This window comes from Cheilinus undulatus, linkage group 17 (genome assembly GCF_018320785.1).
Source record: "Cheilinus undulatus linkage group 17, ASM1832078v1, whole genome shotgun sequence".
Classification (NCBI taxonomy): Eukaryota; Metazoa; Chordata; class Actinopteri; order Labriformes; family Labridae; genus Cheilinus; species Cheilinus undulatus.
The window spans coordinates 40833599-40858301 of NC_054881.1; the positions used below are offsets into that span (position 1 = coordinate 40833599).

General features: G+C 40.0%; 1 protein-coding gene across 4 annotated transcripts; it reads right to left on the reverse strand.

The window, feature by feature from the left end:
• On the reverse strand, positions 1 to 24521 carry prune2 (prune homolog 2 with BCH domain). 4 transcript variants are annotated; one of them, XM_041811774.1, is made up of 13 exons: positions 23691 to 24521; positions 23028 to 23264; positions 22638 to 22942; positions 18878 to 18940; positions 18593 to 18793; positions 18168 to 18344; positions 14751 to 14853; positions 10482 to 10613; positions 10296 to 10382; positions 7405 to 7503; positions 7252 to 7290; positions 1043 to 1096; positions 1 to 917 (listed from the first exon to the last, which is right to left on the reverse strand). In XM_041811774.1, exons 3-13 carry the CDS (start codon positions 22816 to 22818, stop codon positions 884 to 886), a joined length of 1170 nt encoding a protein of 389 aa, XP_041667708.1. In that variant the 5' UTR covers positions 22819 to 22942; positions 23028 to 23264; positions 23691 to 24521; the 3' UTR covers positions 1 to 883. The 4 variants fall into 4 exon arrangements, with proteins under 4 accessions (XP_041667708.1, XP_041667709.1, XP_041667710.1 ...); XM_041811775.1 differs by having other exon boundaries at positions 23028 to 23414; positions 23691 to 23777; XM_041811776.1 differs by lacking the exons at positions 22638 to 22942; positions 23028 to 23264 and having other exon boundaries at positions 23691 to 24518.
• Between the last annotated feature and the right edge of the window lie 182 nt (positions 24522 to 24703).

The following is a 24703-nucleotide window of genomic DNA, read 5'->3' on the forward strand; positions in this document are numbered from 1 at the left end:
GACTTCGGTACATGTTTATTGAATTACTAGACAGTGATCCATAATTGGTCTGAACATCCTCGAAACGGCACAGAAGAAGACTCGACTGGAAGAGGACTGTCAGTTATCTATGAGAAGACATGCACAAACACACAAACAGAAGATATTGTGCTTTACAGAAAATCCCATCTTCACGTTCTGGGGTTTCATCCTGATGATTGAAGTGAAGTTGAAGAGATGTTTGGAGGTAAACACTCACACACAAACTCACCAAGCTAAAAAGACATGCTCTCAGATTGCACTTATAGTTTTATATATCGACCCCATTTCATAGACTCTTTAAAGTTAAATTTTCTATTTGAAGTAAAGTAAGACATTAGTGATTGCTTAAATGCAATACTTGGTCATCTGTGGCACAAGGTTTTTTTCTTTTTGGCAGAAACCTTGTGCTTTTATTGTAAGTTGCTGACACACAGGTTGCTTATTTATCTGAAATACTGAGAGCGTGTGACCAGTAGAGGATGATATTATTGCTTCACTGCTTCTCATGCACACGACTACAAACACTATCGACTCTACAAATGGATTTTGCGCAGTGCACTGTCTGGTGTGTAATTGCATTTCCTACCCTACCGTGAACAGTGATGCTACTCTGGAGGTGCTGCCAAGCATCACGCTCGGCTGTATAGTTCTCTGGATTGTAAGTTTAAGGTACAGAAGATGCTACAGCAGCCATAGAGAATGGGTGTAAGATTGTATCTTTTCATATTAAACTCCAGTGACTTATTGGCAACCGCTGAACCACACACGCACACGATAGCTGAACAGGCCTTCCAGCTTCACCCGTAAAATATAACAGTGACTCTGAACATTGAGGTGACCCATCCATTTTGGATGTTTGGGTTTAAGAGCTGCTGGCACCGGCTTCGTCTTGCCTGCTGCGAAAACCAAAAAGAACAAAACAGAAACATTAAAGACGGGTATGTTTATGTATGGGTGACAGACTGCTGACACCGAGCCATTACTCTTGTGTGGGTGAATTTAAACGTCTGTGAGGACTTACTCGCTCCTGCCTGCTGCTGCTGTTGGCTCCGGTCCCAGCAGAAAACTATTCATTCTTGAATGAAAGAAAAATGACAAGAAGTTAGAGCAGAATTTATAGTTGTTATGCACTGGTATTTAATTAACTTGAAAATGCAGAACTTATGATTCCAGGCACAAATGACCCTGATCACTCAGCAGCCACTTTCCTCTGAATTCAGACTTCTGGGTTAGAAAGCCCAGTATATGTTATAGTGTCATAGTACTGAGCGTGCAAGTTTAAGACTAAAAATTCATCGTTAAGTATGTGATTCTGCCCTTTCAAATGCATGAGAATAGAGGCACGCACAGTGCATTTAGAAAGTATTCCGACCCCCTAACCCAGGGGTGTCAAACTCAACCACAGCATGGGCCAAAATCTGAATTTAGGTCTAACCTGAGGGCCCAATGGGGTAAAAATTTTACCATAAGCTGTCAACCTTATTTTCACAGGTAATAAATTAAGGGGGAGAAAAATTGATAATTTTAAAGGCTCAAAATCTGAGATAAAAAGTCAAAATATTAGTTAAAAAGGTCAGAACACAAAATCAAAAGTTAAAATAATGTTTTCAAAAGTCAAATATATGAGATAGAAAGTAAAAACCATGAGTTCAAAGTAGGGCTGAACGATATGCAAAAATAATCTAATTGCATTTTTTTCCTGCAATATTGCAATTGCGATTTTAAATGCGATTATTTAGGTTCCTCATTTTTTCTGTTGTTCAACAAACATGAGCAAGAAATCATTCTATATTATAACAAGTACTATATTAGATAAGTTAAACTAGGGCTAAATTTAGAATAAAAATATCTTACTGCCATTTTGGCTCATATAGACATTTTGGTATCAACTGCTTTGTTGAAGGGGATGATCATTTCTCATATTCTCATTTTGATGAAAAATAAATGCATGAGCAAGAAAAGTAAGATTTTGTAAAGAATAAAATAAAATAAAAAAGATACTTGAAGGTTTGAATAACGTATAAAGTAGTGATACTCAACGTGTGCCTCTAGAGCCATATGTGGCTCTTTTGTCTTCATTTTAAATGTTATTCCCCCAGAAAACCCTAAATAAGGGAAACTTTTTGCCCTTTTCACCATTTTTCCTACTTTTCACCCATTTAAGCTACCTTTTGCCTTTGAAGACTACTTTTTTCCTACTTTTTTGCCCATTTTTGCTACTTTTTCACCACTTTTATCCAATTTTTGCCTATTAGGACTATCTTTTGCCATTTAATACCACATTTTCCCTACTTTTTTGACCCTTTTGACACTTTTTTTGTAACTTTTTACCAATTTTTTTGCCACTTTTATCCCATTTTTGCCCTTTTCACAGTTTTTTCCTCTGCATTTTCACCCATTTAAGCTCCCTTTTGTCATTAAATACCACTTTTTCCTTGTTTTTGCCCACTTTAGCCAATCTTGATTGCTTTTGCCCATTTAAGTCACTTTTCACTCATTTTTTTTTTCACGGTTTTGCCACTTTTGGACCATTTTATGCCAACTGTAACTAATTTTTTGTCACTTATCACTCATTTTTGCTACTTTCTGACTCTTTTTCCACTTTTCCTTGCCCATTTCTACGCATTTTGGTTGCTTTTTGACCATTTGTGCCACCTTTAACTTATTTTTATTGCTGTTGTTGCCACTTTTCACCTCAGATTGTGGCTCTTGCAAAGGTATTTTTCAACTATTTGGCTATTTGGTTGAGCAGGGTTGAGTAAGACTGATATAAAGGATAAAAAAAAAAGAAAAAAGCTTGTATCAAACTGGTATTTTGACACTTTTCAGGTTAAAGAAATATTGCACTGTCTGCGATTTAAATATTGCAGCACGCCATACCGCGATTTGATCTTGGCCCTAGGTCAAAATATGAGATAAAATACAAAATCATGTGTTTAAAAAGCCGAAATATAACTTAACATTTAAGATTGTGAATCTAAAAAAACAAAATATAAGAAGAAATTCTAAATTGTGAGTTTAAAAAGTCAAAATATGTGATTACAAGTCAAAGTTAAGAGTTTAAAATGGCAAAATATGAGATTAAATTTAAAATCATGATCTTGAAATTTCAAAATATGACTTGAAATTTAAAATTGTAACCTAAAAGTTCCCCATATGAGATAAAAAGTCAAAATGCTAAGTTTATCTTTTTTTTTTTTTTTATTTTGAGATGCAAATCAGAAATATTAAAACAAAAACACATTTCTCTGCCCTATTCCTTACTTTCAATCTCATTATTTTTACTCTATCATTTTTCACAGTTTTATGACTTAACAAAGGATATGTAAAATCTTCAAGGTCAAATTTACATTTCTATACTGGAGGAAATCTGCAGACCTTAGACCTGCGGGCCAATATGATATGATCCTGCAGGCCGGGTGAAACTGCACCACGGGCCTTGAGTTTGACAACCCTGCCTTAACCTTTTTTAACTTTCTTATGTTGCAGCCTGATGCTGCAGTCGAAAAATCACCTTTATTCTCATTTTAACAGAATTTCAAATTTGCATAATTCTTCAGAACCTTTGCAAAAACACTCTAGATTTAGCTCAGATTCCTCCCATTTCTCCTTTACCTGAGGTAAATTAAACTGATTGGACATGATTTGCAAAAGTACACTACTTTCTATGGAAGGCCTCCAAGCTGACAATGCAATCAGAGCAAAAACCAAGCCATGAGGTCACAGGAAATGCTTGCAGAGCTCAGAGACAGGAAACTGTTATACTGAAGGTTCCCAAGAGCACAGTGGCTTCCATGATTCTCAAATGCAAGAAGTTTGGCATGACCAGCACTCTTCCATGAGTTGGTTGCTCAGCAAAACTGAGCAATCAGGGGAGAATCATTCACCTGCCGTTTCCACTCAATCAGCTTGCAAAACCAGACACGCCTTCATACCATCACAAAAGTCTGCTCCAAAATCACTGGACATCCTGTCAGAGCTCTGTCTGCTCTTTGTGATCAACAGACTATTCATACTGCTCTCAGGATACTCCACGATCCCTCACACATTCTCCACTCTGTGTTTGAGTGGCTACCGTCAGGCTGCAGACTGCTTTGTCCAGTCTGCAGGACTCAAAGAAGGAGAGCTACCTTCATCCCCACAGCAGCCCAGGTCCTAAATTCTAATCCATCTTTACTACAGCATCATATTGATGCTCTCTCCCATAATAGACAGTTGTCCCCTTGCATGTGACTGCATGTAGCACATTAGAGCTGAGTGTCTTTGGGCACTACCTCTCATTCCTTTTATTTATTTATTTTGCTATTTGCACATGCTCTGTTTTAAATGTTGAGTGTCCGTCCATGCTGCTGCTCTCTGTGCCATTTAATTGTCCTTCAGGGACAAATAAAGTGTTTTGAATTGAACTGAATAGTCTTAGTTCCAGAAGGACAACCATCACTGCAGCCCTCCACTGAGCTAAGGAAGGCTAAGTGGCTAGACAGAAGCATCTCCTCAGAGCAAAACACATGAAAGTTCGCTTGGAGTTTGCAAAAAAAAAGGCACTTAAAGGACTCTCGGACTGAGAAACTTGGCTCAGGAAACCAAGACTAAACTGTTTGTCTGGAGGAAACCTGTTTAATACCATCCCAACAGTGAAGCATGGTGGTGGCAGCATCATGCTGTTGGGGTGGTTTCAGCAGCAGGGACTGGAAGACCAGTCAGGGTTGAGGGAAAGCTGAATAGAGCAAAGTATAGACTTATCAGCCTTTTGTGGTAATGACATTATATCTTATAATCAAATCTGCCAATGAAGCATAGACCTCAGCTACTCTGGGATGTAGTGAGTCTATAACCCACAATTTGTTAACTAAGTGATGTAATATGCACGTAAAAATGTACATGATTGGACATTATGGGACAAAGTTCCAGAAGGACTACAATCACTGCAGCCGATGTGGGCTTTAGAGAGGCTAGATGGAAGCCTCTCCTCAGTGCAAAACACATAAAAGCCCACTTGGACTTTGCAAAAAACTCCATGGGAAAGCCCTCTTGCACACATCAGTGATACTGACAGCATAAAAATTCATAAACCCTGCTAAGTTTCTTTTTTGGATGGTTCCGTTCAATTCGAGCACAACTGTGGATCAAAAATTTAGAAAAAGTTGCAAAAAAAAGAAACAGGTTTACAGCTACATCAAGACATGGGAAGCATGGAAGACGTGGCTTAAGCCGGTCACTGATGACTTAGTGCAGGACTCCTGGAAAGGCCATGGAGGTGTGTCATACAGTGCATTTCTCTTTTGCACTAACAGGAAGTGAAAATGTCTTCACTGCTTTTGTTTTCTTCTTCCCCTCCTTTTAAAATCAGATGCCTGACAAACACTAAGCGATTAAAGTCGGAATTTAACAGCTATTTTTTACTCACAATTGAATTCATGTAGGTTACAGTGCTTAACAAATTTATTAGACCACCACCCAAAGTAAGGTTTATGCCACAGCTGCCCTAAATTAACAACACTGGTAAAACCAAAATCAATTTTTATGTTTCTGCAATGGTTAATACACCAATATGTAGAAGCTCTTAAACCCAAATGATATTTTTAATGCTAAAATTAAATTATTATTGTTATCCATGATTTTTCAAACTTACTGATTTACAAAAAAACTGAAAAAATAGTAAAGCACATTAATATTTCTTGATCAATATGTCAAATTATAGTTATTTACTTGCATTCCTGAAGAGAAAAAAATAGTTTTAGTAGTTGAATGTTATGCTTGATTTATTTCTGACTTCTCAGAGAAGCCCAGTGAGCCAGCTCAAATTTGGGTATAAAAAGGTGAATTCAGTTTGAAATTCCTCATTCCTGTTCAAAATGGTAAAACGTGGAGAGCTCACTGAAAATGAAAGAGTCCGCATTACAGCACTTCATGATGCTGGATGGTCTCTGAGACAAATATGACAGGTGGTCTAATAAATTTGTTAAGTACCAGTGTTAATTTTGAAAGCACTTTTTAATTTAGTTTCATAAACTTTTGCCAAAAATATCTTTTTTAGTCAGAATTTAGTCATCTAAATTGTTTTAGTTTTAGTCTAGTTTTAGCTGACGAAACTTCCCAACATTTTAGTCAACGAAATTTACAGTAAATTTAGTCGGCTGATTGGATCTCTCCCCAACTTACCCCGCCACCACGCAGCAAAAGCAGTTGTGATTGGATCTCCCTCGTATCGCATCCCACCTTTCCACACAGCCAAAGTAGCTGTGATTGGATATATGCCTAACTTGCCCCTACTTTCTACATGACAAAATTAGGTCTGATTGGATAAAGTTTCTGTCAAACATTTTCATCTTGTTTTTATTTGTTGACTAAAATGTAAATTAATTTTGTTTTAGTTTTTGTCCATGTGCTCTTGTTTTTATTAGTTACTAACTAGTTTTTGTCAAGGGAAAAAAGGCTATTAACAAAAACTATAATGAAAATAATTAGTCAACAAAGTTAACACTGTTAAGCATTGTATATTGTATGTTAACATTATTAACTTTAATAAAAAAAACTTATTTTGCCTTGGATGCCTTTTTCTTGATTGAAATGTGCTGCAATTGCTAATGCATTTGAGCATCTTCTCAGTTTGAATGCACTTTGCACACTTTTGTACTCAAAGTATGTAGTTTAGTACACTGAAGAATGGACATTTTACTTTGGACTCTTACAAGGATTCTTTTGTTTCCGGGAAAACTCTGAAAGGACAATAAAGAACTTCAGGTTTTGCACGTCTGCATATTTTTTAAACATCAAAGATTTCCACTTGCCAGTTGCTTATCTATAAATCGATATTTCATGCACTTCTAACAAGCACAAATTTAGCACAAAATGCCTTTGTTCTGTGTATAAGTCAAAGAAAAATGGCTGCTGTGTGAACTTTTCATAAGTCAGGAGAATTTTGTGTGAATTCTATACTTTCTGCATTTATTATCGGTGTAATAGATCACTCTGCAATAAGGACAGGCCCATTTATTTTACACTAATGATAAATGAGATGAAAGCAATGCATTTAGCATCTTTAGCAACTTTTTTTCATTCTCCGTCCTGTAATTGCAACCATAGCCAAATCCAATTGGTCCTCCTCCAACAGAAGAGTCCCTGTGATCTTAAAGTGAGCCATCTGATAAATGAGAGCTCCAGCCAAGGATGAAACTGAGGCGGGGGCCACAGAGGGAAGTAATGAGAGGCAGGAGAGTTGGTACTTACTTTGAGTTCTCGGCCGCTTCCTTCAGCTCCTTGTCAAGTCTGGAGGTGAGAGTTCAAATGGCAAAATGAATATAAAGTCACTTAAAAAGACAGGTCACGCAAGGTGGAGGTTTGGGTTGGTGAATCATTTGGGAGGGCGGAGGAGGGACTCACCTAACGATACACTCCGGGATCTGGATGCTTTCCATGGGGATGAGTTCCTGCAGCTCGTCCAGACTGCTTACATACTTTATCTTACTGCTGAACTTGGCGCTGAGACAAGAGCAACATGGACGTAAAAAACAAGTACAAGTGCAATGACAGGCACGTAAAAAAAGATGGTGGAAGTTACTGGCTTGGCATCGGAGAAACAGAATTATGGTCTGTTTTCTTTAAAAGTGAAGCTAAAAGGGTTTAAATCTTGCACAGAGGACCAGTGAACACTCGAACAGGACTTTACAGGCATGCTAGCAGCTCTGTGCGAGAAAGTCTGGCTGCAGACTCCACGTCTCTGAACGCCACTCTGACAGACCGTTTATCCAAACCATACACTGTTTAAGATTTATTTTTAATTTACTGAACTTAATTCATAAAGTCTGGCAGTTACATTCATGAAATCGCCACATTACGACTGTTAGACAACCAGCAAACATCTGCATGGTAGAATAAAAGTCAAACTGGTTGAAAAACAAGGTTTATAATCAGAGACAGTTTAGGTCATTCATGCACCTACTACCTCTCATTAAATAGCCTGTAAACTGAATATTAAAAGCCCTAGTTACTACCTCCGCCAAGGAGGTTATGTGATCAGGTGGGTTTGTTCGTTTGTTTGTTAGCAATATTACTCAAAAAGTCATGGACGGATTTTGATGAAATTTTCAGGAGATGTCAGAAATGGCATAAGGAAGAACTGATTAGATTTTGGGACTGATCCGGATCACTGTCTGGATCCAGGAATTTTTTAAAAGATTCTGTACTATTGGGAGATAGGGCTGCGCTGTTACCACTTTACACCAGGAGATGGTGGACATGAGTAACTTATCCAAAGTTTTTGAGTTTAGCGAGTTTGAAAGATGCACGCGACGAGTCGGAGCGTAACAGAGAGAAAGACAGCCAATTGTAGCGAGAATACTCACAATGCTGGGAGGAATAGAGGAATATTCACCATCTGCCATGACTTTCACACGTAGCGAAGCCATTGCCTTGCCTAACCTTGTCTCCACCCCACCGGGGAGGGAGTAATCGGCGAATTAGATTTTGGGAGTGATCCAGATCACCGTCTGGATCCAGGAATGTTTTTGAAGGATTCTTCACTATTGGGAGATAGGGCTAATGACGGAGGTCTGCGCTCTCTGAGTGCTTTTCTAGTTAAGGTATACTTACTAAATTATGCTGTTCTTTAAAATACAGAGGTAGATTCAAAATCTACCAGCCACAGTGGCAGGTAGACAAGAAAGTGAAATTACAACCCTGCATAGTTAAACTAGCGACCTACTGCATGAGTCTATAGCTGGGTTTCCATTAAATTTTTTTGCAAAATAAAAGTGATATTTCTTAAATTTTGATTAAGTACAATTGCGCTTTGAATGTGTTTCCATTGAAGGGAATTTTGGGTATAGGCCTTGCAATTCTCATAAAATCTCAAGCTTAACGCTCAAAACCTGTTGCGTGTTGGTACGGTTTTGGTCACATCTACAGCGGTTGCCTTGATAATTCTGAACAAAAGACGAAGGCAACGGATGATAGTTCAGAGGTAAAGTCTGTATGTATGGCAAAAGCCGTGTATAAGGGTAGAAGTATGATGTTAAGAAAAGTCTCTTCTCTTCTTCTGTCTACACGTACCGCGCCATGTTGTCTCGGAGTGACTGGTCATGTGACACCGTATGTCATGTCCCGTGACTTGTAAATGTGGAAAAGTGTTTCCATTACACTTTTGCGATATATTTCTGTATCAAAATGCCTGAAAAAACCTCCCCATGAAAGTGGAAAAACTTTTTAGCAATATTTTAGGGTTTTTTTGAAATTCAGGTGTTTCCATTACCAGTTTTTATTGCGCTATTATGATTTTGCGCATTTCCAAGTGTAATGGAAACCCAGCTAATGTAGCAATAAATATAAATACAAACATGGCATCTACGCATTCTTATCTGTGAATGTAGCTAAGTTAGCTTCAGCAAACGCAGCTAAAATTATAGTAGATTCATGGATAACGCACCTATGTAGCTTATGTTGCTGCTTTGTGGGCTTAGCTTTTATCTAAGATGGCTATGTAGCTCCGTTGGCTGCATAAGCTACATAGCTAACGTATCTACGCAGCTTACGTAACAGCTTTGTGAACTAAGCTTTAGGTATGTCAACTGTAGCTAGGTTAGCTATGTAGCTTATGCATATATTATTTTTTCATGCAGGACAAGCTGTTTTTCCTGTAAAAAGATGGTTTACTCGGTTTTCTTAGACATTTTGTAATCAGGATTTGCAGCCAGGTTTTTAACTTTTAACTTTTGGTATCCTAACCCTAACCTCACACTTATCTTTACCCTAAACAGATCCCCCCCCCCCCCACACACACACACACACACTTTTATTTCATAAGTTTTAACACATTTTCTGATCTGAAAGAGATGGCCTCTCAGACAAACGATGGCCTACAGAGATATATGGCCTGCAGCCACACCCATGGGAGGTGCAGTTAGCCTAATGCTAACACCAGCTTGCTAACATAAAGACAAGACAAATGCAAGGGTAGATCCAGGGGGGTAGAACAGGAATACACCTGAAATTTGATTGGCTACCATCGCCTGGTGTATAGCACATATCCTCAGTAGAAAATTTGTAGATTAGCATTCAAGTATGCTTATGTTTGGTCATTTCATGTTACGTTGTTGTGGCTCTTAGGAAAGTCAGTATTTGCAGGTTTATAACCATGAAGAAAATGTAAATAATTTTATCTTTCGGACCAAAAATGTTATCAACTTTGATCCTGAGAGTGTTTGTAAATTTGATTTGCTTCTCTCATAGCCTGGAATGTCTTTTTAAAAGCGAGCAACACAAAGGATGTTATTTACCTGATGAAGGGCTTGGTGATGGCTAGAACGGTCCTGATGAACCAGGATGGATGCAGAATAATGAAGGATTTCAAATTCTTTCTGAGCCTGCAGGAGAGACGCAACATGACAAAGGTTAGGAGTGTTTATTATTCAGGGGAGATTTTCATTTTTAAAAGACACCAAAGGAAGTGAATGCAAACATACCTTCGGTCAATCATCTGATAGCATTTTTTTAGCCAGCCGAGGCCAGGCATTCTTCTGTGCGGTGTGGCTCCGTTCAGGTATACGATCATGTAATCCTCTGCCACCATCAGCTCCAACGTGCTGATCACATAGCTGATGACAAACACACAAAAACATGCAGTACACAGTTTAATATAAGAACTTCAGCTACACCTGATAGAAGTCATGGTTCTCATAATTCACACACTGTTGACATGCTTTTAATTTATCAGATTTCAACTGTAGGGGATGATATGTAAAGGTAGATGATCTCAAAATCTTAAAGCTTCTAAGGAGCATCCATTTCTGTAAAAAAATGTAATGGAAATTTACCAAATACTTATTCAGTCATACATTTTACCATTTTATAGCAAAATAGATATACAGTTTCACTTGGCAGAGAAGGCTCTGCTCAAAAGATTCTCCCTGGGTTAGTCAAGCAGCATGCTTTTAATTTCCAGGGAGCGCATGGCTAGAAACCCATGTGTGTATTAAATACAATAAAATAACTTCAAAAGCAATTAATCCATAGTAGCATGAATCTGAATCTGAGGGTGAAACTAGCTTGATGCTGTAAAGGAGGAGGCTGGGGTGGAGGAGGTGAAGCTTTGCCAGCAGCAGCAGTGTGGTTCTCCGGCATTAATACAAGCAGGGAATAGTGAGGAGTATTTAAATACACTGCTGTGTTAAGAGAAAGAGCTCTGATTGGCTGTTGGAGCTGGGAGGCGACAATTAGGATCAGCTGGGCATCAGTTGATCATGGCTGGGCGTATGACTGTGTCCTGAATGAACAAATGCTTAAATACAGTAGACAAGGAATGTGCACATTCTAGGACGAAAAAGCCCAAACGACAAGATTACATGGATTTAATGAATCATTTTAAAATGATCTGTATACAAATAATAACTTATAGTGAAATATAAGTATATATAAATAAGTCGTAAGTTGTTTTTTGTGCAGATAGTCCATTTTGGCAGTGGTCCGGCACAATAAACGTTGAACCAGCAGTACTTCGTATATGCGTGAAAAAGGCCTTGTTGTGCAAGTTATTGCAATAAAAAGCTCAAATGATCAGATTAATATATAATTATGCATATATTGATTCGATATAAAAAATATCTATTCATATATGAAACTGTATTTTATATAAAATTATTTTATTTTAAATCATGGAGTACATCTTTTCATTTAACTGAGAAAATACAAGAAAGCAGATTCTGCTTTTTTGTTTCATTGTCAGTTATCATTATAACATGGAGTATTTGTTATAAATGATGCATTAAAATCCATGTAATCCATGTAATCCCTTTGAGCTTTTCATTCCAAAAACTTGCACAATCCTTGTCAACTGTATTGAATGGTGTAGCGACTTGCCTCTGGCAACATGGCGGCAACGCTGACGTCCAGCCAGCCAGTCTCCCATCACATATTATGTCTGTGCTCAGTGATACGTGAATTTGGATCATAAATTGATTCATTAAAATAAATGTAACATTATTGCTGTGACTGTTAACCCGAAAACTTGCAAATTTTTCGTCTACTTGCATTTCCTTACTTGGCGCGCTTGCCTTTAACATGGCGGCGACACACGGAGAATACAACGAAGAAGATGTTCAGTTCAAGTGACTTCTGGTATTAGAAGACGAGATATGGCAGCGATTTTCCGACTTCTGGAGTGAAATGGAGGTCCTCAGATGCATCCAAGTCTCTTGCAGAAAAGAGCTACAGACTCAACTTTACTAACAGCTTGTGCTCTCTCTGTCACTCTGCTTTGCACTGGAATTCAAACGTACATGCATGATCTTCTAGTCTTTCACTTCTGCTTGTATTTCTACACTGATTATATGCACAATGGAGAAAAATCATGGATTCTTAATGTTTGACAGCTCACCCTGTACATGAGTCTTTATTAATCTCCTTAATGAAAGTTAGTCTACTTCTCTTATCAAAGATGTATTTTCAACTTGTCTACCTCTTGAAAAAGATACACCACTTCCATAAGTTAAAAAGCTGAATAATCTAGACAGAATAAACCATGTAAAAGGAAATATAATAATAAAACAGAATCTCTGGATAAATTATAGATCAACCAAGACAGAATCTTTTAAGTTATTTCCCTGTATTAACAATAAAAACCTTAAACAAAATAAAATGTAAAAGCACCATTGCAGTCGGCGTCATGACAGACAGTAAAAGGCTTGCTCGTGTCAGTACAGTTATCTTAGATTCCAGAAGAAAATGTAAAAACCCAAGTCTTCTGACGCCAGAGTGGTGAAATGTGAAAGCAAGAGTTGCAGAGCCATGTTTCTTTAATCTGACAGTCAACAATAGAAGCAGAAACTTATCGATACATGCTGGGTTGTTCTATTTGAAATTCTAGCAGTACTTCAAAAATTCGCCTCTATGACGTTAGCTACAAGAAATTGGTATGAATGCTGCTTCATGGAAAAGCTGTTTTTCTTTGATTTGTTTCCCTCTGTGCATCCACCTCAACAGCTCGATCAAAATTCCTCTTTTCTAAAATCCAATACTTTGATTCAAGCCAAAAGAAACTGTTATCTTTCTCATTTCTCTTCACAAGCTGTCAAATTCTCCCCTTCTTCCCACGCAGCAGGACACACTGTCACCTGCTTTGAAAATAAAGTTGACTATCCTCGGCTAACACGGTCCTTCTGGTTTCCTCAATAACTCCTCTAACTTCGACGGCTTTGAGCTCAGTCTGAGTCTCCTTTTCTCCTGATTCAATGTCATTCTGCGGGTAACAAATCACCAATGAAGATCCACTGTTTTTCGTGACTGCGGTGATCTTTTCTCCCACTAACATCAAGCATGCACACCGTTGACCACCAGCTAAAGATAACTCCTTCTCACAAGGATTCAGACCTAAAGCCATTTGGCATCAGAAACTGCAGACACCATGGCGTAGCTCCTTTCATTTCCATCCAAAACTCTCAGTTATGCCAGCTTACTCAATATCTTTCATGGAACAGCCTGTGGGATGTCTAAGCATGAAATACGACTGTGCCAGCACAACACTGAAGATTTCAGCATGGGAGGTCTCATAAACAGGCCAGACTCTCACATCTATCCTATCACAGAAGGGTTTGAGATGTGATATGTACAGGGACAACAGTTAATCTGGAGCATTTTGTATACAACTTTTGTGTTTGCAAGAAACCCCTGGATATATCTAGTGATTTGGCTACTACTTTTTAGGTCTGAAACAGGAGCGCACTGGTCTAGACTGCTCTGTAAGGCTTTGAATCTCTTAACAGAGCTCCTATCCAGCTAGTGAGTGGTGTGTAAGTAAAAGTAATGGTGCTAAAATACTTGAAATGTTGTGGGATGTTTTCTCCTTTTATTAATTCCATGAATAAATCATGGCTCTTTAATGTCAAAGCAAAAACAGAAATAAAAACAGCATAAATATTCACCCGAAAACTGCACATCACCACAAACTCATCATCCCCACTGTGATGCAAGCTGTGGCAGCATCATGCTGTGGGGGTGCTTCAGTTCTCTGCAAGAGAACTATGGCATGGGGGAAGATTTATTTTCCTGTAAGACAACGACCCCAAGCATACAACAAAACTAAACAGAAATGGTTTAAAACAACACGGTGAATGTTCTGGAGTGGCCAAGTCAAAGCCCAGACCTCAGTCTAATAAAGAATTTGTGGTTGGACTTGAAAAGGGCTGTTCATGCCTGATCCCCAGCTGTTTTGTAACGAAGAATGGAGTAAAATTTCAGTGTCCAGATGTCTGAGCCTGATTAAGACCTATCCAAGCAGACTCAGTGCTGTGATTGCAGCCACAGGTGACTCTACTAAATACTGATTTGAAGGGAGTGAATTATCTACCTCTTACAAGTTGTTAGTTAACCTCAGTGGTTCTCAACTGGTGGGTCGGGACCCAAAAGTGGGTGGCAGAGCAGTTTTCTGAGGAGTTAACTAAAAGTTCAGATGAACACTTGTATGTTGTAATAGTACCTCGGACTGTTCATGTTAGCATTTAGCTGCTCTGTAGAGACTTAAAGAGATGCTAGCATGGCTGCAGACTCCCAGTCCTCACTAAGACGCCAAGCATGATTCTAGTTCATTCTGACATGGATACTGTGGTCAGACTTTGTTTTTATATGGTGCTAAAAGCGAATCATAATTGACACCAAATGAGCTTGCAGAAAAATTAAAAAGGCACATTTATAAAAGCTGAATAGAAAAAGTGTGATAGTCATTGCAGTTTTGTACTCACAGGAAGAGATTCTCCATTATTTCATGGTAGTCCTCTCTGTCGCTGTCAGGCAGGAAACAGGCGGCAAAGACTATGATGGCATTCACTCCATTGCCATAGTAGCCTTGAAGAAAACAAGGAAAAATACAAGTAAGAGGAAGAGATAGCTTGACCTTGCTCCATTGTTGGCTTGAGTTTCGTGGCCTTTATTAGCATAGTTTTCATAGCTTGATTGCTCTCTTATTTTCTGCCTTTTGTTCATTTTATCAGCCAATCTGTGACTCTTTTGTTCGTCTGTCTCTCTCTACGCCATTTCCTCTAACTATTATTCAGAATAATGTAATTTCCTTTTATTCACAAACCCATTCATTACCAGATTTGGCATCACTCAAACAGAGGGTCTTTTATCCAAATTACAGAGCTGGTGATACTGAGTTTTCAGTGACAGACGTCTCTGTTTTCAGAGGACAGTTATGTTTCATTTAAGCCCAGGGCCAACAGGAGGGAAATATTCAAACTGCACTGTGAAGGAGTCAACTTTCCACCCTTAAAAGTATTAAGGGCAGCTCTTGCTTAAAGTTAAAGCTCACAAAGGTGAAGCCTGTGAACCCTGGGTTTAGGAGGGCCCCTAAACTCAGATACTTGACTTACTTAAAGATCCAGGATTTAATCCTGAATAAAAATCTATAAAGGCATAAAAGAAAACAAAACATTTACACTTCAGATAAGAAATGGGCTACCATTAAGGGAGTTAGTCCATGTTAGCTCAAAAGATGTTTCTTCATTAGTTCTGTTGATGATGACCCAAACCTAAAGTCAGTTATGGACATTTATCCAACGCTGGGGAGTGACAGTAATTAAATGTCTGGTTTTGACATCAACCCAGTGGCAGGTTTTCACATTAATCCAACATTGGGTTTTGATAGTCAAAGCTTGTTCCAGATGGAACAGCTGGACTTGGATAAGGTTGTTTTGCCTCCTCTCCAAAAGGCTTCTTCAGTCCTAAAACTGTCCAGGGCCAGCGCTAGAAATATAAGCTATTAGTATGCTAATGGTCTGACGGTCATTGACCTAGTTTCACCTGAGGGTGTACCCCCTAGGTCTTCCCAGGGTAATTAAGGTCACATGATCCAAATGGTAAACAAGGGCTCATATTTCTAGCCTTGGCCCTAGAGAGTGTTACAACTGAAATATCTTCAGGAACCATAACCAGTTCTGTTCACCTCTTTTGGACCAACCCAAAGAACAACAGCCTGGTATAGGACTTATCCAAGTCAGGAATTGTCGTCTCAAAGAAGACCATCACTAGAGCCCTGTACAAGAATGGACCAGGTAAAACTCCACTTCTGCAGAAGAAACACCTTCAAGCCAGTGTAAAGTTGAGATGCATCTGGCTGCAGACCTCAAGCAAACCTCTATGCTGAGCGTTCAGCCACAGACCTGCACGCTGGGGCGGACCTCCGTGCTGGGGTGTGACATACATTGCCCGAGCCGTGGACCTCTATGCTGGGGCGATGACGTATATAACCCGAGCTGAATTTTCTGCTTTGGCCGCTTGCCCACTGGCTTACCCTAAATCTAAGCACTCAGGTTTTAATGCCTAAACCTAACCACTCGGGTTTAAATGCCTAAACCTAACCACTCGGGTTTTAATGCCTAAACCTAACCACTCAGGTTTTAATGCCTAAATCAAACCACTCGGGTTTTAATGCCTAAACCTAAGCACTCGAGTTTTAATAGCGTAGACCCCTACGCTGGGGTGTAGGGGTCGGGGTCTGCTGCTGCACGCCCCAGCATACAGGGCTGTGCTAAGGTCTAGTAAGAGTCAGCGGTGTAGTCATGCTAACAACAGCTAACACGCTGCACACCCCAGTGCAGAGGTCCGCTCCAGTGTAGAGGTTTTGTTGAGGTCTGCAGCCAGACCCTCTTGGTGAAGTCTGCTAAGGACAACCTGGGGAAAGATTCTGATACTGGGAGCGTGTCCTTTGGTCCGGTGAGACCAACTTTGGCCACAGAGTTGTTGCTTATATTTGGAGAAAGAAGGGAGAGGCGTATAACCCAAAGAAAGCCGTCCCCAAGGTGAAACATGGCGGTGGGAGTACTATTCCGTGGGAATCATTCAGTGCATCTGAAACCGGGAATATCGTAAAGGTGGAAGGAACCATGAAGAAAGAAGGAAATGTCTTGGTCTGGGTCATTGCTTTGTCTTACAACTCATCAAGGACTCAAACATCTGTGGCTCCTGGTGACCAAAGTGAACATTACTGACCAGCCTGCACAAAGCCCTGACTTGAATCCCATTAAAAATCTGACTGCAGGCTGTTATCCAGCAAAAAGGAGACACAACTGACTATAAGCATCAGGGGGGCTAATAATTTAGACCCTGGCAGTTTTTGTGAAATAAGGTTGTTTCTGTGTGCAAAGTAAAAGAATTTATGCATACAAAATAAAACTAGGATGTACGGAGAAGCTGTGTTAAAAATCCCATGCTCTGTTTAACAGCAGGGGTGAAATAGTTTGCAGTAAAAATATATAGAGACAAAGCAGCAGGACACACAAAAACCCCTAACACCTGTCTATAAAAAAAAAAAAAAAATTTCAGTTTGTATGCCAGCTGTGCGGTAGGTTGGCATTCTGTCTTGGTTGTAGAATTTCAAAGAATGAAGTGAAAATAGGAGGATGGTCACATGATTTTTGTTTGTCTTAAATGCTGTTAGGGAAGAGTTTCCATTCCGATGGCAGCTCACTATTACAAAACTCATCACCAGGTTTTCCTGCAGGCTTCATTTCCTAATTTTTTGGTTGGCCGTCCTCCAATGTAAGAGGAGGCATTTCTAAAATGAGCCATCATTCTGACATCTTGTTAGCTGCAAAGTTGCTGAAAGTAGCTCAAAACTGATAAGTGACTGTGATATATTACACCAGGGGTGATTAATTTTAGGTCAAAGTTTTAATTAAATTGAGCATATAGCGTTGGTGCAGGCGGGCCACAGTGTTAGCACAAGCCCTCATCAGCTGACGGTCAGCTGATTTGCTCTGAGCACGCTATTGGCTTATCGCTCTCTTCTTGCCTGGCTACGCTCTGCCTGTTTCTGCAAGCTGCTCTTGCAACCCTCCTCCCGCCCAGCTCCTCCTTTTCTCTGCTTCTGACTGAATCAACGTCATTCTGATCTGCTCTGCTCTGGGGCTTTTGATGCTTCCCTCCCTGCCTGAGGCTTTCCTTATCGGCAGAGGAAGAACAGGAATGTGTGCAGTTTCCACGCAGGTTTATGGAAGGACAGAAGGATCCTGGAACAGCCACACCGCCAAACATAAATAGCAGCAATAAATGCAATTAATAACTGCTAATAAAGAAAAATCGGTAGCTACAAATCATGCATTTTTCTGACTGAAGTAGTCTGAAACTAGACTGAAACAGGTTATTCTCAAGATAGTCACCTCCATGGGAGATGACTCTCATGTAGGGCTCTATGATCTTCATATTGATGCGGTGCTCCTGCTCCCCGATGACGACTGTCCTCCATAGTTTGCCATCCTGACGCTCCTCTTCAGCACTGTAGGTTGGGATTTGATTGTAAGGCTCACAAATTCCACTCCTATTGGCTGCGTTGGGATCTAATACAAGAAAAGGACAAATAACTGTCAATCTTATTATTAGAAAATCCATTAATGACAGTTCTGTCCTATTCAGGTTTCCCATAGGCCTTGACTTTGCAAAGAAAAAGCCACTTCTCTCAATTCAAAGATGCAAAAAAGAAGCAGCTTGACAGAACTAGGTTATCTTTGTTTCGTTTACATTGTGCTCTACTCCAGGGAATGTCCTTCACTATCATGATCATTTAGGATACGCTGAAATGACCCACCTTCCCAGTCCATTTCATGGTCTGTGTAGTCCAGGTAATCCCCCTCATCCGGCGTGTCGAGGTCATCCACGTTAATGTCGAGATCGTCCGGCGTCTCCCCGAGGTCGTCCTCGCTTTGGTCCAGTGACAGGCTGATACGAGGAGCTGATAGTTTTTTTCTCTGAGTGGCGCCTCCTTGCAGGGGTAGAGAGGTAGGAGGAACTGGGGAATAAAAGGAATAAATCAGAAACCCTCTCTTTGAGTAGCCATTCATCTAAATCTAAGCTGTGCTTGACTCGTACTCACCTGGTCTGCCTTCACCCCCCTCAGAGTTCATTTTGCTCTGTGATGCCGGATCCCCTGGAGGACCTGTGAGGAGATAAACAGGCTCTTGTGATACTACATCAAACACAGAGAGTGACCTGATTACTGCGCAGTGCACAGTCTTCTACATTCAGTGGCTTGCACTCTGTTGCACAACAATTCATGGGGAAATACTGTGCTATCAAATCCAACTGAGATAACCAGACAATCCCTTATATACAGACACTTTACAAGAGATTGAACCAAGCAATAGTCAACAAAATAGTGACATATTCACATTATAAGAAAGATCAGTGTCACAGACATCATCCTCCATCAGCCATACTGTTGCATATGATTTTGCCCAGCTTAAAGATCTGACTACTTTCCTTCAATACAGTGCCTTTAAAAAGTATTCAGCCCCTTGGATGTTTAACTGATTTTAGAAATCAATCATGGTCAATATAATTTGTAATTTTTTTGACAAAAAAAATCACCAAAAAAAACCCTCTTTAATATCAAAGTGAAAACATGTTGTCAATTAAACAAAAATATGTTACGTAAAATTGGTGACTGCATAAATATCCACACCCTTTAAAGCAGTGGTTCTCAACCTTGGGGTCAGGACCCCATTTGGGGTCACGAGACACTGAGAGAGGGTCATCAGATGCCTGAAAGAAACTAAGAATATTTTTAAATTACACTGTTGCCACTTCACACCAATTTTGCTCAGTTTTAACCTGTTTTTATCACTTTTTTCCACCAATGTTTGCCAATTTTAATAAATTTTTGCTACTTAAAACCCATTTTTCTGATTTCAAACCCTTTCCAACACTTTTTTTCCTGCCTGTTTTTGCCACTTCTAAACCAAGTCTTGCCCCTTAACACCTATTGTTGCCTCTGTTGACCCGCTATTGCCTCTATTAACCACTTTTTACCAAATATTAAGCCCATTTCAACCACATTTCACTATTTGATTTGCTCATTTTTACCAGTTTAACCCATTACTGCCCATTTTTCTGTCTTAGTTAACCCTTTTTGACATTTTATATTAATTTTTCATCCCATTCCACCAATTTTACACCCATTTTTACCAATTTAAAGTCAATTCAGACACTTTTTATTTCCCCTTACCACTATCTATGCCCATTTTTGCCACTTTAACCAATTTTGCCCCTTTTTGCTTATTTTTTTGCCATTATTAACCCATTTTATTTCTGTTTTTAACAAAAAAGATTTGAACCCATTTTTAAGAAGGCTATCTACCACAAATGAATAAAAAAATATACTTGCTTCTTCGGTAAGAGTGGTTATTTTTCAGGTTAAAGCTCTCACCTTTATCCCCCTTATGGACGGCCTTGTCTGCCCAAGATTCTAGATCGTTCATGGCTGTTCAACCACCTTCAGGTATAGTGGGCGTCCCTGGTCTCTTGCACCTTTATATTTAGGGTCCTGGGCTGAAAGGTTGAGAACCACTGCTTTAAAGAAACTGACTTAACTCAACAGAGGTCCAGCAATTGGGATCACCTGAGTGAAGTGAATGTGTGAAGGACACCTGTGTCTGGAAGGTCCAGTCACTGGTTAACCAATATTCCTGGCTACCATTACACCACAAAGACAAAAGAACACTCCAAGCAACTCGGAGAAAAGGTAATTGAAAAGTATAAGTCAGGGTATGGACACAAAAACATTTCTAAGGCTCTGAACATCCCCAGAGGTCAGTTAAATCCATGATGGGGAAATGAAGGAATATGGCACAAATCTGCCAAGATCAGGCCGTCTTCACAAACTGAGTGAGCGTGCAAGAAGGAGACTAGTGAGAGAGGCCACCAAGACACCTTTGACTACTCTGAAGGAGTTCCAAGCTCCAGCAGCTGAGATGGAGAGACTCTGCAGACAACAGCTGTTGGCCGGGTTCTTCACCAGTCAGAGCTTTATGGGAGAGTGGCAAAGAGAAAGACACTGTTGAAGAAAACTCAGATTCAATCTGGACTACAGTTCACCAAAAGGCATGTGGGAGACTCCATGGTCAAGTGGAAGACGGTTCTTTTGGTCTGATGAGAAAAAATGGGTCTTTTTGACCACCAGACAAGACCCTATATACGGTTGACACCAAAATGGTGCCACCACAACAAACCCACTGTGAAGAATGGTGGTGGCAGCATCATGCTGTGGGGATGCTTCTCAGCACCAGATAGGCCTTTCAGACTGGCAGGGCTCCTTGAAGGTTCAGGTTTCTGAACCTAATGTTGGACCAGCCGGTGTGTTCAAACCTGGAAAAAAATTGGTTCTGAACCTGAAAAGTTGGTTCTTAGCTGGAACCAAAAATAGTTGGTTCTTTCTATGGAAGCGTGACATCATCAGTGGGCGTATCACATTCTTGGTTGTGAAGATGAGCAGAAAATGGAGAAAAAGTGGTCTGCTGGGGAAAAAAATGTTTGGTTGTGATCTGAGCATTGACAGAATTCCAGGTAAAGATGGAGAGTAGTACAAGGAAGAGCAGGTTATACACCGAACGAGGAAAAGATAGCGAAGGCTGGTTCACCTGAACACCAGACCAAATAATTAACTCAAGAAACTGAAGAAGAAATACCGGGACAACAGGAAAGACTTGGGCAAAAGTGGAGCTGGACATGGTTATACATGTCCATCATGTCCTCCCACTTTGGTTCTGATTAAACTGGTGTGAACACGGGCTGGTTCACCAGAAAGCACCCAAGGTTCTGAGACTCCAGAATGGAACCATAGTCAGAACCAGAACTGTGTCTGTCTGTAAACACCTTGAATGACCCAGAAAATTTAGTAAGAGCTACACAGAAATGGTTCAAAGACAATGAGGTGAATGTTCTGGAGTGGCTGAGTCAAAGCCCAGACCTCAATCCAATAGAGAATTTGTGGCTAGACTTGAAAAAGGCTGTTCATGCCTGATCCCTGACAGAGCTTGAGCTTTTGCAAAGACAAATGGAGAGATTGACTGTAGAGTCCAGATGTTTGAGCCTGATTTAGACCTTTTCACACAGACTAAGTGCTGTGACTGCAGCCAAAGGTGACTCTACTAAATACTGACTTGAAAGGGGGGGGAATATTCATGCAGTCACTTATATAATGTGACATATTTTTATTTCCTTGAAAATACTTTGAAGAAATCTGTTTTCACTTTAACATTATAAAAAGGTTTTTCTGTTTTTTTTTCATCAATAAGCAAATTATTTTGACCGTAAATGATTGATAAAATCAATAAAAGGGTACTTTTTCTAGAAACTATAAACACTAGCTTCAGCTTCAGAAATCCAGTATTGTATTGACTTTACTACAAAGCAAATACTCAAAGCCCCAAACACCCACATGTGTAAAACACTGCATATTGATTCCACTTGATCAATAAATTAGTTGCGTCTATTTTCAAATGGATTTCCTGAGTAATCGAAGAACTCAGTGTGAGGACAAAAGGGAAAAGAAGGTGAGGGGAGGAGGGAGGGAGGGATGAGAGAAATAAGAAAGATTTGGGAGTTAAAGGTCATCTTCCTTGGTGAGTAATCCTCCCATTCAAACTGGAGGAGGGGGAGGCAGGGATGCTGAGGGGTGGGCAAAGGGAGCAAGGGGGAGGAGGGGGGCAGGGCTTGTTACATCATGACAAGCTCTTCCCCCCCTCCTCCTTGCTGTCTTTTTCTTTCCTAGTGCTGATTCAAAGCGAATGAGAGCACGCTTCCCTGAGCACAGATTGGGCAGAGATGCAAATTCACAGTGAGTCACGTGCGCTCACTTGCATGAAAGGAGAAACATCCTCGTTCCCCGTCTGTGCGCTCAGCCTGGAACGAGGAAGATGTGGCAGGGGGGAGAAAAAAAAGAGACTCCTGTACAGTGGGGATGACTGCTGTGATGATGATGCTCAGAAATATGTACACACGCCTATGAATACACACAAATGAAGGCTGCAGAAACATGGAAGGCTCCTAGATTGCAGGAAAACAAAATGAGCATCAGCTGTTTTGTGCATCCTCCATCCACGTCCACAACACTGTGCTGATGACAGCAGCCCCTCCCTCTCCTTAGCTTCCTGTCTGCTGGCTGTGAAGGAAAAAAAAAACACAAGACCATATCCCTGTCTCTCTTCTTTTAATCTCCACAGAACAAAAAGCATCGATCCACTCACCTCACTGCTGGGGCTCAGGGGTTTTCTGTCCTGGTTTTCCGTCTCAGATCATGGATGAGCTTCCAGGATCCCTGCCTATTTCCTGCTTCCAGCTCTCTCGGTGGAGATGCTCAGCTTACAAACAGCTCACAGCTTCCACCATTTTGTGGTCACATGATCCAGGCTGCTACCAAATAAGGGCGATCACCTGCTGTAGCAGCTCTGTGCATAGCAGCTTCCTCAGGCAGCTGAATGGGGCTATAGGAGGGTGTGTTTGTGTGATATTATTATCACTCCTGACTGGAGGGGATAAACCGTGTCTTTGTGTAGGCGATGTTGTGGGACCGCTGTTAATGCCTGACAGTAGATTTGTGAGCCACGCTGTGCAGCTACATGATATTTTTTAGCCTTAAGGGTAAAAAGTAGCGATAAAACAGAACATTGTCAGCTATATGCTGTTAAAGAAATAACAGCTGAGCCAAAGCAAGTAAATGAAGCTTTCCATGCCACTAATAAAACTTCCAATGCGTCCTTTATACTCTGAACTTTTCAACCCTTATACAAGCAAACTACAGTCGCAAAGCAGATAAAATCAATAGCACCCTGTCTGCCTCTCCTTCCGTGTGGAAACATGCATTGTTCTCCCCACAGGTCTAACCTCGCTGAATGCCTCTTTTCACTTACCCCTGTTCAGAGCCCACAGGAAGACAGGAAGAGTGAGAGCAGCCTGACGGACCTTTGCACACTGTTCAACCATTGTTTGGTGCAAAGGTTGCCAATCAGAGTGGCCACACCTGAAAACAGCCTCTGGTTAATCAGTGCCAGGCAGCTGTGTTGTAAATAGGAGAAGGATCATAAATTACTGTTAAACATTATTTTTTAAATAAAGTTTTAGTGTTGTTGCTAATGTGTTTAACTACAGGACTACAGTCTGTCAGTCTACTGCAGTCTACTGTCACTTCTCACCCAATTTTTGTTACTTTCTGACCCCTTTTCCACTTTTCCTTCCCATTTTTGCCCCTTTTCACCCATTTTTTGTTGCTTTTTGACTATTTTTGCCACCTTTAACTTATTGTTATTGATCTTCAAGCTGCTTTTACTTCACCACTTAGATTGTGGCTCTTGCAAAGATATTTTTCAACTATTTGGCTCGTTGGTTGTGCAGGGTTGAGTAACACTGCTCTAGACAGATTTCCCCATAGAGACAATAATGTGCTGATATCCATTTATATTGTAGAGTGCAATGCGAAATTGTATTTGTGTCTTATAATGAATACCGCTTCATTGTATTGTATCATATGCCAACCCATTGCAAAACTGTATAATATAATATCATACTGTTAATATTATATCCCATTGTATCCTATCAATCCCATCTTACTGCACTGCATTTATTAATGCATCTTATTGGCCTGTGCTCAAAAATGTCAATATAGTACAGATGTACCCTATATATATACAGTGCTTTTGGTTTTACCAATTTTTACCAATGCTGTTAATTTAGGGCAGCTGTGGCATAAACCTTACTTTGGGTGGTGAGCTAATAAATTTGTTAAGCACTGTATGTCTGTATACATAAATATTATTGCTGTTACTCAATTAAAAAATTAATCAAGCTAATCACATCACTACACTGTGATTAATCATGATTAATCACTGCATCTTTTATAGTTTAGGTATATTTTTTATGCTTTAGA

Excerpts from the sequence above, each read along its gene's own strand:
- prune2 (XM_041811774.1), bottom strand. The coding sequence starts at position 22,818 with ATGTTTCTGCAGCCTTCATTTGTGTGTATTCATAGGCGTGTGTACATA. Across the intron at positions 14,854-18,167 it reads GAGAGTCATCTCCCATGGAG|GCTACTATGGCAATGGAGTG; the intron begins GTGACTATCTTG and ends GTTTTCTTCAAG. Across the intron at positions 10,383-10,481 it reads TATCAGATGATTGACCGAAG|GCTCAGAAAGAATTTGAAAT; the intron begins GTATGTTTGCAT and ends TCTCTCCTGCAG.